Raw genomic sequence first — 13,300 nt, 5'->3', positions numbered from 1 at the left:
TATTTGAATCAAACTCAGCAATATTCATTGAATGGAAGTCAAAAGTGTCCTAACCATTACTGTTCTCCATCTGAGTGAACTTGTTATATTGGACAACAACGCCTTGACCCCGCTCACTTCCTCCACATAAAAGGTGTCATATTGGAACCCATATGGGTCCTAGATATGCCTGCTTCTTTCTGGCATATGTGGAACATTCTTTGGGGGGTGATTTTCTGGGCCTACTAACCCCGATTGTGACTCATGATGGCCTGGAGAATCGGGAGTCAGTGGAAAGCAGGAGAGATTCTTGTTGGAAAGTGGTTTGCAAAATAGGACGTGAAACCACAGGCTGTCAATCAGCATTAGACTGTTCACATTGAGGTGCAATCAATTGTGAAGGAGCATCAAAATAAACACAGGTGGCTGGAGGCTATTAGAAAGCCCTTGATTTGACAGCCAAGTCTTTTAAGAGGCAATACAGTTGAATTTATTACAGGTCAAAGACTTCAAGTGTAATGGAGAGGGTTTCAATTACTTCAAATTGCTAGGAAGCCACAACAACTTCAAATCAAAGCTGTGTGCATACATTGGGGTTGCGTGCACAGCTGAGCAGACTGGAACCACCCCCTCAGGTGAAATTGACATTCCCTCTTTGTGAAGACTTCAGATGGCTCTGCTCACACTTGCAGCTTCTGAGGGAGAAAAGAAAATCTCTGTCACAGGACAGGGTGGTGCAATGATTTAATATCCTGCCAGATAACCAGAGAGCATGAAGGTTAAAGTGACCTGGTCACCTCAAGAGTTTACACAGCTGACAGGCAGAAATGCAGATACTGATCACATGCCAGGGCTGATCTTCAGGTCTGCCCAGGCTAGAAATGACAGTCCAGTCACAACACACCTAGAAAGATAAGGTCCCCAGCCTGAGCCTAAGGGAACCTTTCTCTGCAGCCTGGCAGCAGCAGATGGGCAAAAGGCTACCTCCCTGAGCCTCCTCAGGAACCAAGATGACAGGCCAGGGTGTCAGTGCTAGGGTGCCAGAGGCACCGCACTGTTGGCACTGCCAAAGTACTTGGTCTAAAGGGAGGAGGAGTGTGGGTCTTGAACAGGAAGGGACTGAGTGGGGTTGGGGGGGGGGGGGGGGTGTGTCAGGTCACCCTCATTCTTATGTGGTGCAGAGGAGGGGTTGGCTTACTTGTGGGTGGTGGGTGGAGGGATAGAGGATGCCCCGCTTTGGTGAGAGATTGCTTGTGCTTCCCTGGTCAGTGGGGGAGATACATCATTTCATTTTTTGAAGGGGAGGCGGTCTGGTAAATGAGGGCAAAGAGCAGGTCTTTCTTTAAAGATGGCAGCCCAGTCTTGGAACAGTGGGACTGGCTGGACGTTTGCCCGCTTTGTATAAATTAGCATGTAACAAGTGCCATATTTGATGCTGAAAGAACACAATCTTCCAATTCCATAATTATAGTTTTATTCCCTATCATATTCAGATTATTGTAGAAGCAGCAGTAAATAACTTGTTATTTCACAACTCAAAAAAAAATTCAAAACAACTGGAATAATTTACTGAACTGTTTATTTCAATGAAAAAGTTTGATTTGCGTGATTTCTCTCATATTTACACAAACCCCTGCCGATAAATGTATCTAAATTTAGTTGTGGAGGATTTGACTAGTTCATTTGGTAGTCCTGTAAACATCAAGTTACAACAAAAATGGCTGACAAGGACCTCACATAGCTGCTGGTATGGTTGACCTTCATTTGGAGGACAGTACATGTCAAGTAGTTCATAGAGGGAATAAATACAATTTAATAAGTATTCACATAATGGGCTGTTCTTTAGAGAAAACACTGATAATTTTAGGTCAATAACATTGCTTATATTAATTAATCATTCAGTGGAGGATATACCAAAATACCCAAACCCGCACTTAACTACAATATCAGTCAATGTTGGGGTATTCTAATCTCAAACAGGCCCAAGATAAAATTAATTATCTAGTGTATTTGCTGGTAAACCCTAAACAATTAATGCACCCAGTAGTCAATGTTACCTTTATTACAGTGAATTGAAAACAAATTGCAGAGAATAAAACACAATTAGATCAATTCTTCATTTAATCACCACGCAGTTCCACAGTGCTTATCCAAAAACTTCCGTACTTTGTGTAGTGCAATTGAAAGTTGGACGCTCAGTGAACATGAGGTACATCAATCTCGATCTTCAGAAAGAACTTAAGGTACTATGCTGACACTAATCAGAGCACAATGCCAGAAATAAAAATGTCCTCTCTGGAATCTCCATTAATATGAACAGAATTTTATTTTAGTTAAACATAATGGAGTCAGGGTCTTGGTTGGCCATCTGAGCAATATGTTTCAATATATCCTTTTTAGTGATAATACCAAGAAGTCGCCTGCAATGGAAAAGAAACAGTTAGTGCTGTGCCATGAAAATTAATGATAAGTTACTATATTATAAAACAAAGGGAAGCCAACTGTTCTGACAGTACAAAAATGTCACGGTTTACAAGACAGTCAATAAATTAGATACTTAATTTCATTGGCACAATTTATTCAGGTGCAAAATCTCAGCCAAATGATATTTGTTGTTAGGGCTTTGATAATAGTGTAGATTTTTCTCAATTTATTTCTGATTCTAAATGTGCCTGTGGCAAAGTTTCATTGACATCAACAACCTTCCACCATTGCCTGGGTGGTCGTTTGTTAACATGCATGCTATTAGCAGCTATCCAATTATTAAAATTATCTTGTCCAAACTCAGATTGTTTTCAACTAGCATTTATACATGTATACTTTGTAGAAAGAATCAGCAATTACAACCAGGAGCAAAGACTTTGGGGCTGATTTTCAACCCGTATTCACAATCCAAGAAAATGGCGATGTGGGCTGAAAATCCTGAGGGGGAAACATGATTCTGTCCAGAGAGATCATGTTCTATGATTTTCCCTGCTCCTCACAGGCAATGTTGCAAGGTTCACACTCACAAAGGGTGAGAACCTCTTATAAATAATTAAATTAAAATGACTCTCAGAGGCTATTTCCCCGGGTTGAAATGGTTGCTACGAGAGGACACAGATTTAAGGTGCGGGGAGGGAGGTTCAGAAGTGATGTTAGGGGTAAGTTTTTCACTCAGAGGGTGGTGAGTGAATGGAATCGGCTGCCGTCAGTGGTGGTGGAGGCGAACTCGCTGGGGTCTTTTAAAAGACTCCTGGATGAGTATATGGGGTTTAATGAGATTGAGGGTTATAGATAGGTCTGTAGGTTGGTAGGTGATGATGTGATCGGCGCAACTTGTGGGCCGAAGGGCCTGTTTGTGCTGTAGTGTTCTATGTTCTATGTATTCAAATATAACCAGCCCCTCCCATTATATTTCCCCTTCTTACTGTATTTTCAAACCTCATCGATATGATGTCACATTGGCGAGGTTTATAACAGGTTTATCCAAACGTAAACCCGTCAAGGGGAGCCTCCAGGGGCACAAAGGTGAATATAGCCCCTGAAGGAGGGGGATGCCCGGGCACTGACTCTGGCACAGTACCAAACTGTCAGGGTCAATCAGGGGGCAGTGTCAGGAGCATACCATAATGGGAATCTTGCAGTAGGAGGGGCGGGGGGGTGTATGCAGGCATGTATGTTTCATAGGAGGAGGAAATGCCTGGCAATGCTCGTGCAGGTGCTGGGAGAAGTGGAGATGCCACTGATGAGAGATCGTGGGAGGAGGGAGATGCTGATGTTGACTGTTTGGGGTTGAGGGGATGGGGAGCCTCTGATACCTCTGTGGTGGGGTCTGGGGAAAGTTATTTTTTTGCTCTGACTGGAGAGCCCTTTAAAAATGGTACCCAATCTCAGTGAAATTGGCTTTGCCGATGTGTTTAGGCCCAGCCCCTCAAAATGATGATGTGCAACACGCTTCCCTGCTTTTTCTACGACAAAGTTTCATAAGATTTGGAGAAAAGACCTGCCTGTTTCCCTGGAGAGAAACACACTGTTTTTCAGTCATTTATTGGTAAGATTGCCCTTTGGTTAATTTGACCATTTCTATTTCAACACACGCAGGTTACTTTTAGTGTCTCAATTCAGAATAACTCATTCAGCAATTCAACTCAGGATTGGACTTAGTACTTTTGCTTGCTTGCTTTTCTACTCATGGTCCTATTTCATCAGCAGGTTGAAAGTTAAAGTACAGCATTACTACAAAGGTGCTCAGTCCATGTATGCTGCTCTCCTATATATTTCAGTGACTAGAGCCACAGAAAATACTATGGTTATAGGAAATTTATGGCAGTGGATGTCACTCATCTGAGCAAAACAATGGTGATGACGCATGTAAATTCAGAATTAATTTTGAGTGCTGAATTTATTCCGTATACCTGGCAGTTCCATACATATTTATAAATCTAACTGCAGGAATTTTCAAGCCATGGAAGTTTGAATGTTTGACTATTTCCCTCTTCGACAAAACCCAGTGTGTAAAACTCACCCGTTGTGAGTAACAAGACATTGTCTTAAGCCCAGTTTGCGGAATATGTCTACCACTATTTCCATGGGTGTGTGATCTGTCACTGTGAAGGGACTCAAATCCAGGACGGAGCGCAGTTTGAGTGCAGCCGGGCTGTTTGGAAGCTGCACAGGAGGGTGTTCAGTGAAATAAATAATAGAAGTGCTGACAATTCCATCTTGTCGCTGTCTTCCATTTTCTATAAGCAGGAGAAAAAAATTAGCCATTATTTTCAATATTTTCTATCACCAAATCATTAACCGCAATAATCAACAACTGGGCAGGTAATGATCACATAATCTAAATGTGTTAGCTTCGTAATATATAGGAATACCATTTATTTAATAACTGAAAAGAGAGGCACAGAAAATTAATTTTTATATTACTAGACTAGTCCGACGTGTTAGTGTGAAATGTATAAGTTTTAAGCTTTTTATCCAGTTATGTACAGAAAACGCTGGAAAATCTCAGCAGGTTTGACAGCACCTGTGGAGAGAGAATAGAGCTAATGTTTTGAGTCTGGATGATCCTTTGTCAGAGCCAAAACGTTGGCTCTATTCTCTCTCTCTGCAGGTCAAACTTGCTGAGATATTCCAGCATTTTCAGACTTCAGCATCTGCTTTTATCTAGTTATATCCTTTGGTTATTACTGTTTTGAAAAAAAGCACATCTCTCAACACTTTGAAATGACAGATTCATCAGATATAAATATTACCGATAATAGGGGGTTCCTTCCTCATCAATCCTCCACATCCCCAACAACAGGAAGTCATTATCTCATCAATACCTTATATTACAACAGTCAATAGGAGGTCATTAATCATCAATACTTAATACACAAGGAAACATAGTGGGGATTTTCCACTCCTGTTTTCGGCAGGCGGGATTGGTGGATGGGTTGGAAAATGCCACAGGAGGCCCAAAGTGCGATTTACCGTTTTCCTGTTGCAATTGTCTCCAACCCCATCAATGATTCAATGAGAATCCTGATATTCAACGTGGGTGGGGAGCTTCCACATCAGGGTGTCCTTTAAACAGGGTGATCTTTTAAAACCCAAGTTGCTGGCAGCGCAGGCTCTGGGACTATTCCTTCATTTTCCTCCAGCTATAAGCCAAATGAGAAGGTGGAAAACACTGCTAGTGGGGTTGGTGGCTTTAATGCTGTTTTCTCACCCCCTGGACCATTTTGCCAAAAAATGGGAAAATTCCTCCCTTATACTTATCATTACCTAATAATACTTGGAGCAGAATGGAGGTTACCACATCATGAGCCAATACTACCAAGTATTATGGAGGTGGTTAGTTCCTTACTAATGCCTATATAGAACGATCATAAAGAATAATGCCCCTCACTAATCCCAGCTCTGATTAAGGATCATCTTGACTCAAAGTGTTGGCTCTATTCTCTCGCCATAGATGCTGTCAGATCTGCTGAGCTGCTCCAGAATTTTGTTTTTGTTATCCCTCAGCAATATCCAATAATGACTGTATCACTACATTCTGCACCTCCCCATACTTTCTCCCCTATATACTCTATGATCAGTCCGCTTTGTCTGTATAGCACGCAAGAAACAATATTTTCACTGTACCAATACGTATGACTATAATAAATCAAATCAAACCTGATATTAATACAAGTGCAATGTAAACATTATCAGATGAATATCCTAACACTGCACATAATTATGGAGGATATGAATATAACTGCTGGAGCAAATCATTCTCAACCCTTTACCAATTTGTTAAAATTACTTATTTCTCCCCTCTCTAAACAGATAGCCCTTATGCCAGAGCGACAGGCAGGTTTACATTAAGTCAGTATTTTACATTAAATCAATATTTAACTTTTCAAAGCACGAAATGCTATTTTACTAAGAATGTGCTATTACTTTACACAATTCAAAGCTCTCACCAATTGAAATTATTAGGTCTCTTCTGAGGACAAAGCCTACAAGTCGCTGGGATTCTTTTGATACTATCACAGGGAATCCACTGTATGTTGTTTCATTAATGATTGTCTCCACATCTTCTACCTTCATACCATCCTGAGTAAGGCTGGTCAGAGGAGGGTCATTGCGTCGAGGTCTCATTACATCCATTGCTAAAGTCCTGTGTGTAAATTCTTCCTTTGCTTCCAGGAATGGGTAGCCATTTAATCGAATATGTGCTTCATAGATGCCTTCTCGTCCAATTGCATCAGACACCCATTTACTGGTCATTGCAGCAGCCATTAATGGCACAATATACTCCAGCCCACCTGTTAGTTCAAACATGATAACCACTAATGATACAGTCATCCTGGTCACACCACCTGTAGAAACAGAAATTTACAGTTTTGAAGGATAGTCAACAGACCTTTCTTCCACAAAATAATCCTTTATGATCAATAGCACCACAATCAGGTCAGTTATAAAAAGATCAGCTATAAACACTAACCAGAATAAAGATGTTATAATAAATTGCTTCAAGAGACATTCAGAATACATAATTTGTATTCAGCTCTATGTTACAATGCGTCAATATAAACCACAACATAACTTTAAAAGAAGTCAATGTTTTGTTTGCAATGCGACATTTTGCACTATAGAACATTCAACGTTCAGTGCCTTTGAACATTATTAATCCATGGGTTCCTCGACTGGATCACTTTCCTTTCTACCAATCTTTAAAGTGATCAGAATCAAAATAAAGTGTATTATTTTGTAAACTAAAAATCACCAAAATGTTTTTAAAGCAGATAATTCTTTTAATGACCAGATTCAGATTTGGGGCACTCAACTGCTCTGTAGATTGGAGCTGGGAGAGAATGTTTTAGGTTGGATCAAGTCAGCCAGAGGGGAATGAAAAGCAAAGGAACTGAGGCTGAGTGGCCTAGGCTCTTAATGTGTATCAACTCTTGGAGGCAAGGGGTGATTTGGGTTGGGTTAAATCAAGGCACAGTGACCAAAGCCTAGGCACTACTGTCCAATAAAAACAAACACTTCCAGTTTATCACATCATCATAGCATCCTGAAGAACTTCAGACAATGAATTATATTTTAATTTGCTTATTGTTACATATATAAATGTGGAGATATCCTGGTGTAACAGGCCTGCACAAACTGTTATCTGACTCAGTTTAATTTATTTTTCTTATTTATACATTCATGGGACATGGGCATCGTTGGCTGGCCAGCATTTATTGCCCATCCCTAGTTGCCTGAGGGCAGCTGACAGTCAACCACATTACTGTGGCTCTGGAGTCACATGTAGGCCAGACTGGGTAAGCTTGGCAGATTTCCTACTCTGAAAGACATTAGTGAACTGTTGACTGTACTTTCTATATCTAAATTACTAAGTTATGGATTTAAGCCCCAAGTGACGATTGAAGTGCTTTAATAGGTAGACCTTTTGATCCACGAGTAATTGTGCTCACTCGTCTTGATGAGCTATTAAGAAGATTAAGATTCCAGCTATCCACAGTGGTGAATATTAAAATCCAAGACACTTTTGAAGATTGTTTTCTTTCAGCATCAAATATAAATTTATGACACTGTTACTGTATAAAGATAGGCAGAATTAGAAATGGCTTTATTTTGATTTGATTTATTATTGCCACATGTGTTAACATACCGTGAAAAGTATTGTTTCTTGCGCGCTATACAGACAAAACATACCGTTCATTGAGAAGGAAACCAGAGAGTGCATAATGCAATGTTACAGTCATAACCAGGATGTAAAAGAGTTAAAATGAAGTTTTAGAAGCATGGAACGAGAGTAAAAGATAAAATTAGAAGGTATATTGGGCACAACTTGCAAGAAGTCACCTTGCTCCAGCGCCATCTTGGAATTATATAGAGACATAAATTAGTATGTGTATTGTGTGGATGTAAAATGGAGGTTGGGAAGATTGGGGAAGGTGTAAAGCCTCCCTACTTCAAGAAAGTGAAACCGGTATAAAAAGACACTCCTGATCTATTTTGCAGGTGTCAGTTTAAGAATCTCCATTAACTTCCACTGTAAAATATACTTGAGTCACTCCAAAGTCAGTTATTTTCAATGAGCAGTAACTGGATGTCTGATGCAATTAAAAACTACTTACAGCTTTCAATGCACCAAGGCCTTTTCCAACTTAAGACATGCGATATCGTCTGTTGCAAAGCTGTAGTACCTAACTTGAGTTGGCATCATGGATGCCTCCCTCCTGTAGCTTGCTAATTTTCTGCCCCCAAATTCTCGTGAGATCATTATGTGCAGATCAGTGTGAGGTGGCAGTGCATTTTGTGAAAGGAACTACTTTTATGGAACGGGAGGTATGCTTGGCACATAGATAAACTACTCTATATCTCTGAGGTACAGCAATTCCTCTGCTGCAATGAATACATAGGTAAAAAACTCCACAACCTACTGACTCTTTAAAACAAAGAACTGCTATTTTTAAAACATGCAAGCCTACAAAAAAAAAATGACAGCTGTGCTAGTCCCCAAGGTATCTATAACTTACAGCTTTCACTGTACGTTTATTAAGTGAGGAAGACCTTGTTTAGAAGATCATAGAATCCCTACAGCACAGAAAGAGGCCATTCGGCCATTGAGTCTGTACTGACCACAATCCCACCCAGGCACTACTCCCATATCCCTACATATTTACCCACTAATCCCTCTAACCTACGCATCTCACGACACTAAGGGGCAATTTTTTTTTTTAGCACGGCCAATCAATTTAACCTGCACATCTTTGGATTGTGGGAGGAAACTGGAGCACCCAGAGGAAATCCACACAGACAGTGACCCAAGCCGGGAATCGAACCCAGGTCCCTGGAGCTGTGAAGCAGCAGTGCTAACCACTGTGATACTGTGCCACCCAAGATGTGCACAGCATCCACCTAAACATTAAACTATTGGCTCTGTAAAGGCCATATCTGAAAAACTGTGGGAGGGAGTGAAAGAATGATAGAAAGGAGATACTGAATGGAATCCAAGGAAGATTAATATAAAAAAGGATAGCAAGAGTTTTTATAAGTATATAAAAAGGAAGAGGCTGGCTAGGGTGAACGTTGGACCCTTAGAGGATGAGAAGGGGGACTTAGTGGTAGGGGATGGGGAAATGGCTGAGGTCTTGAATAACTTTTTTGTTTCGGTCTTCACGGAGGAGGACGTGAATAATTTGCCGGGTGTTAGAGATGGAAAGGTGGTAGGACTGGAGGGTCTCAATGACATTACTGTTACTAGAGAGGCAGTGCTCGACAGGCTGGAGGGGCTGATTGTGGACAAGTCCCCAGGACTGGATGGAATGCATCCGAGGGTTCTGAAAGAAATGGCGGAGGTGATAGTGGATGCCTTGGTGGTTATTTTCCAGACGTCGCTGGATTCCGGGGAAGTGCCGGAAGATTGGAAAGCGGCTAATGTTACGCCGTTGTTTAAGAAGGGTGCCAGGCAAAAGGCGGGGAATTATAGGCCGATTAGTTTAACGTCTGTTGTAGGTAAAATGTTAGAATCCGTCATCAAGGAGGAAATAGCGAGGCATCTTGAGGGGAATTGCTTGATAGAGCAGACACAGCACGGTTTCGTTAAGGGGAAGTCGTGTCTGACAAATTTACTGGAGTTCTATGAGGATGTGTCTATGGCGGTGGATAGAGGAGAGCCGGTGGATGTGGTCTTTCTTGATTTTCAGAAGGCGTTTGACAAGGTACCTCACAAGAGGTTATTGCAGAGGGTCAGGGGACATGGAGTTGGGGGTAGGGTGTTAGCGTGGATAGAGGATTGGTTGTCAAATAGGAGGCAGAGAGTGGGGGTTAATGGGTGCTATTCGGATTGGCAGTTGGTGACTAGTGGAGTGCCCCAGGGGTCAGTGCTGGGGCCTCAGCTATTTACCATTTATATAGATGATCTGGAGGAGGGAACCGAGTGTACGGTGTCGAAATTTGCTGATGACACCAAGATTGGTGGAACGGCAAATTGCGCGGAGGGTGTGGAGAGTCTACAGAAGGATCTAGATAGGCTGGGCGAATGGGCCAGGAACTGGCAAATGGAATTTAATGTTGGCAAGTGCGAGGTGGTCCACTTTGGTAGGAATAATGGTAGGAAGGATTATTACTTACGTGGCGAAAAACTGCAGCAGGCGACGGTGCAGAGGGACCTCGGGGTCCTTGTGCATGAGTTGCAAAAACCCAGCTTGCAGGTGGTCAGGAAGGCGAATGGGATGCTGGCCTTCATAGCGAGGGGGATTGAATATATAAGTAGGGAGGTCTTGCTGCGGCTATATAGGGCATTGGTGAGGCCGCAGCTGGAGTACTGTGTGCAGTTTTGGGCGCCGTACTTACGCAAGGATATTTTGGCCTTGGAGGGAGTGCAGAGGAGGTTTACTAGGCTGATGCCGGAGTTGAGGGGGTTGAGCTATGAGGAGAGGCTGAATAAACTAGGCTTGTACTCATTAGAGTTTAGAAGAATGAGGAGAGATCTCATTGAGACGTATAAGATGATGAATGGGATGGATAGGATAGAGGTGGAGAGACTCTTCCCGCTCAGAAAGGACAGTAGGACTAGGGGGCACAGCCTCAAGATAAAGGGGGGGCGGTTTAGAACGGAGTTGAGGAAGAATTTCTTCACTCAAAGGGTGGTGAATCTCTGGAATTCTCTGCCCGTTGAAGTGGTGGAGGCTACCTCACTAAATATTTTTAAGACGCGGGTTGATGGGTTTTTGATAAGCGAGGGGATTAAGGGTTATGGGGAGAGGGCGGGAATGTGGAACTGAGCCACGACAGATCAGCCATGATCTTATTGAATGGCGGGGCAGGCTCGAAGGGCTAGTTGGCCTTCTCCTGCTCCTATTTCTTATGTTCTTATGTTGTGGATTACACATAATAAGAATGTGATTGTATTAACCACTGTTCAGGAGCCATGTGTAGTTTTTAAAAATCCAGCATTTTTACTGCTGTCATCAACTTAAACATGCTGTTTAGCATAGGTCTTACTTAATTTCTGTCTATAAATATAGTTTAGTTAATGCAGAACTTGATCCCAGTTTAAGTGTAGTCTGTTTTCCAGAACAGCTTGGAGAGAAACAAAGTACATTGAGCACCAGTAATCCAGGATTGTGAGTGCCCAGATGAGGATGTGCTCATCAGAGGAGCAGGAGAATGCAGGACTGTAGCATTTGGTTTAAAGCGGAAGTAAGATTAACTACTTGAATTGCAATAACACTGTTGAAAAAAGGAATGGCTAACTAAAATTATTTTAGGTTGTGATCACAGCATTCTCTCAGTATCCTCAAATCAATAATACCAAATGAAATAGATGACTTCTTCATTAACTTGATTGCTGGGAGCCAGAATGACTCCCTCATGGAAGACAAGCCAAAATATAATAAATTATAGCTTTGAAACATTTAGACAATGTGATATGTCACCAAACTTTTTTTTCCACTTACTGACAGGGAAGGAACAATAGTTTTCAATGCAGGGAGCCATGCTTATTACTGGACACAAAATTTGGGCAGCAGGGGAAGAACTATTTATTATCCCTAAATTACAAATCTCAACTTGTTTTGTTTTCTCACGAGTTTGCATTCTTACCTAGGCAAGCAGCAGCACCGACCATTGCGTACAACCCAGGAGTGATGCAGTCAGCTCCAGGACTACACCAACCTCTAAAGATGATCCAGTCATGGTGATAGTAAGCCAGCTGTTCCATTCCCACTCCTAGAAGTCTTCCAGCTATAGCACCCACAGCCATGCTTGGTATGAAGAGTCCTGAGGGAACCTGTGTAAATATTGGAGAATAGCAGTCACGTCAGAGATTTAAGGCATACAACTATTGTTGTCGTAGACCCTATTAGTATAAGCATTCACATTTCATTTCCACAGCACACTTCCAATTGCGGGTAGCCACTCTAACATATATACTGATATTGTCAGTTAATTATATAACGGTAGCCACTCCCCTTTTGCAATCTAAATTCATTATGCCAGCTACAACATATAGTCCTGCTCTGTCATAAAACACTATGATGTTTTATTCCACCACAAAACAGGACACACATTAAAAGCAGGAGCCGATTTCCAGGTGGGAAACAATTTTAATGTACTGTCCAATGGCATTACTTGCCGGTAGTCTCTCATCCTTTAGCACATAATATGAAAGAGGATATGTGTACAAGAAAAAACCTCAAGAAATATACGAAATGTAAATAACAAAGAACAAAACAGCCCGGGAAACAGGCCCTTCGGCCCAACGAGCCCGCGCCGCCATTTTAACATTACGAGTCCCCCTTCCACCCATGACCCTTATCTATGCTTGTGGCATTCCACATTGAGGGAAAACTAATTTAGCGACAATTTATTACACCAATCAGCCTAATAGCACATCTTTGCGGTGTGGGAGGAAACCGGAGCACCTGGAGAAAACCCACGCAAGCACGGGGAGAATGCGCAAACTCCCACAGTCACTGGCCCAAATCCATGTGTCTGCACAGCAAACAGTGATAGTCACTGAGCTGTCGTGTTGCCCAGCATCTGGTCCAGTTTAAGCATACACTAATGACATGAAGTACTAGGCTACTCTTGAAACAACCAAGAGCAGCCCTCGTACAACCCATCACGTGCATGCCCCTCGTTGGATAACAAGGTGGACCGAAGCACCTGTGAATTAAAAGAGAAAAACATTAGTATCATCCACATCCTTATATGTTACCAGGGACGTCCGAAGGCTACTGAACCTTATTTAAAACAATCTCCTATATCCCTCCATCTCCAACCCACTCAGTAGTAGGGAAAACACTAGAGTCTATTATAAAGGATGTGATAACAGGACATTTAG

At 41.9% G+C, this 13,300-nt stretch overlaps 1 protein-coding gene across 8 annotated transcripts in view; it reads right to left on the bottom strand.

Moving 5' to 3' along the window:
- Positions 1-1,541: 1,541 nt before the first annotated feature.
- The window catches only part of clcn5b (chloride channel, voltage-sensitive 5b), a 138,612-nt gene continuing 126,853 nt past the window's right edge, over positions 1,542-13,300 (bottom strand). For all 8 annotated transcript variants that reach the window (XM_080187578.1, XM_080187576.1, XM_080187574.1 and 5 more), the window contains 4 exons: positions 12,058-12,244; positions 6,417-6,815; positions 4,487-4,703; positions 1,542-2,399 (listed from right to left, as the gene is read on the bottom strand). In XM_080187578.1, coding sequence (XP_080043704.1) covers positions 2,309-2,399; positions 4,487-4,703; positions 6,417-6,815; positions 12,058-12,244 — 894 coding nt within the window. In that variant the 3' untranslated portion in view covers positions 1,542-2,308. The remainder of the gene's footprint in view (positions 2,400-4,486; positions 4,704-6,416; positions 6,816-12,057; positions 12,245-13,300) is intronic.

Source organism: Carcharhinus amblyrhynchos, chromosome 4 (genome assembly GCF_965287045.1).
Source record: "Carcharhinus amblyrhynchos chromosome 4, sCarAmb.v2.hapA, whole genome shotgun sequence".
NCBI classification, from domain to species: domain Eukaryota; kingdom Metazoa; phylum Chordata; class Chondrichthyes; order Carcharhiniformes; family Carcharhinidae; genus Carcharhinus; species Carcharhinus amblyrhynchos.
Note: the sequence above shows the minus strand (reverse complement) of the source record. Positions and strands in the feature narration are given on the sequence as shown.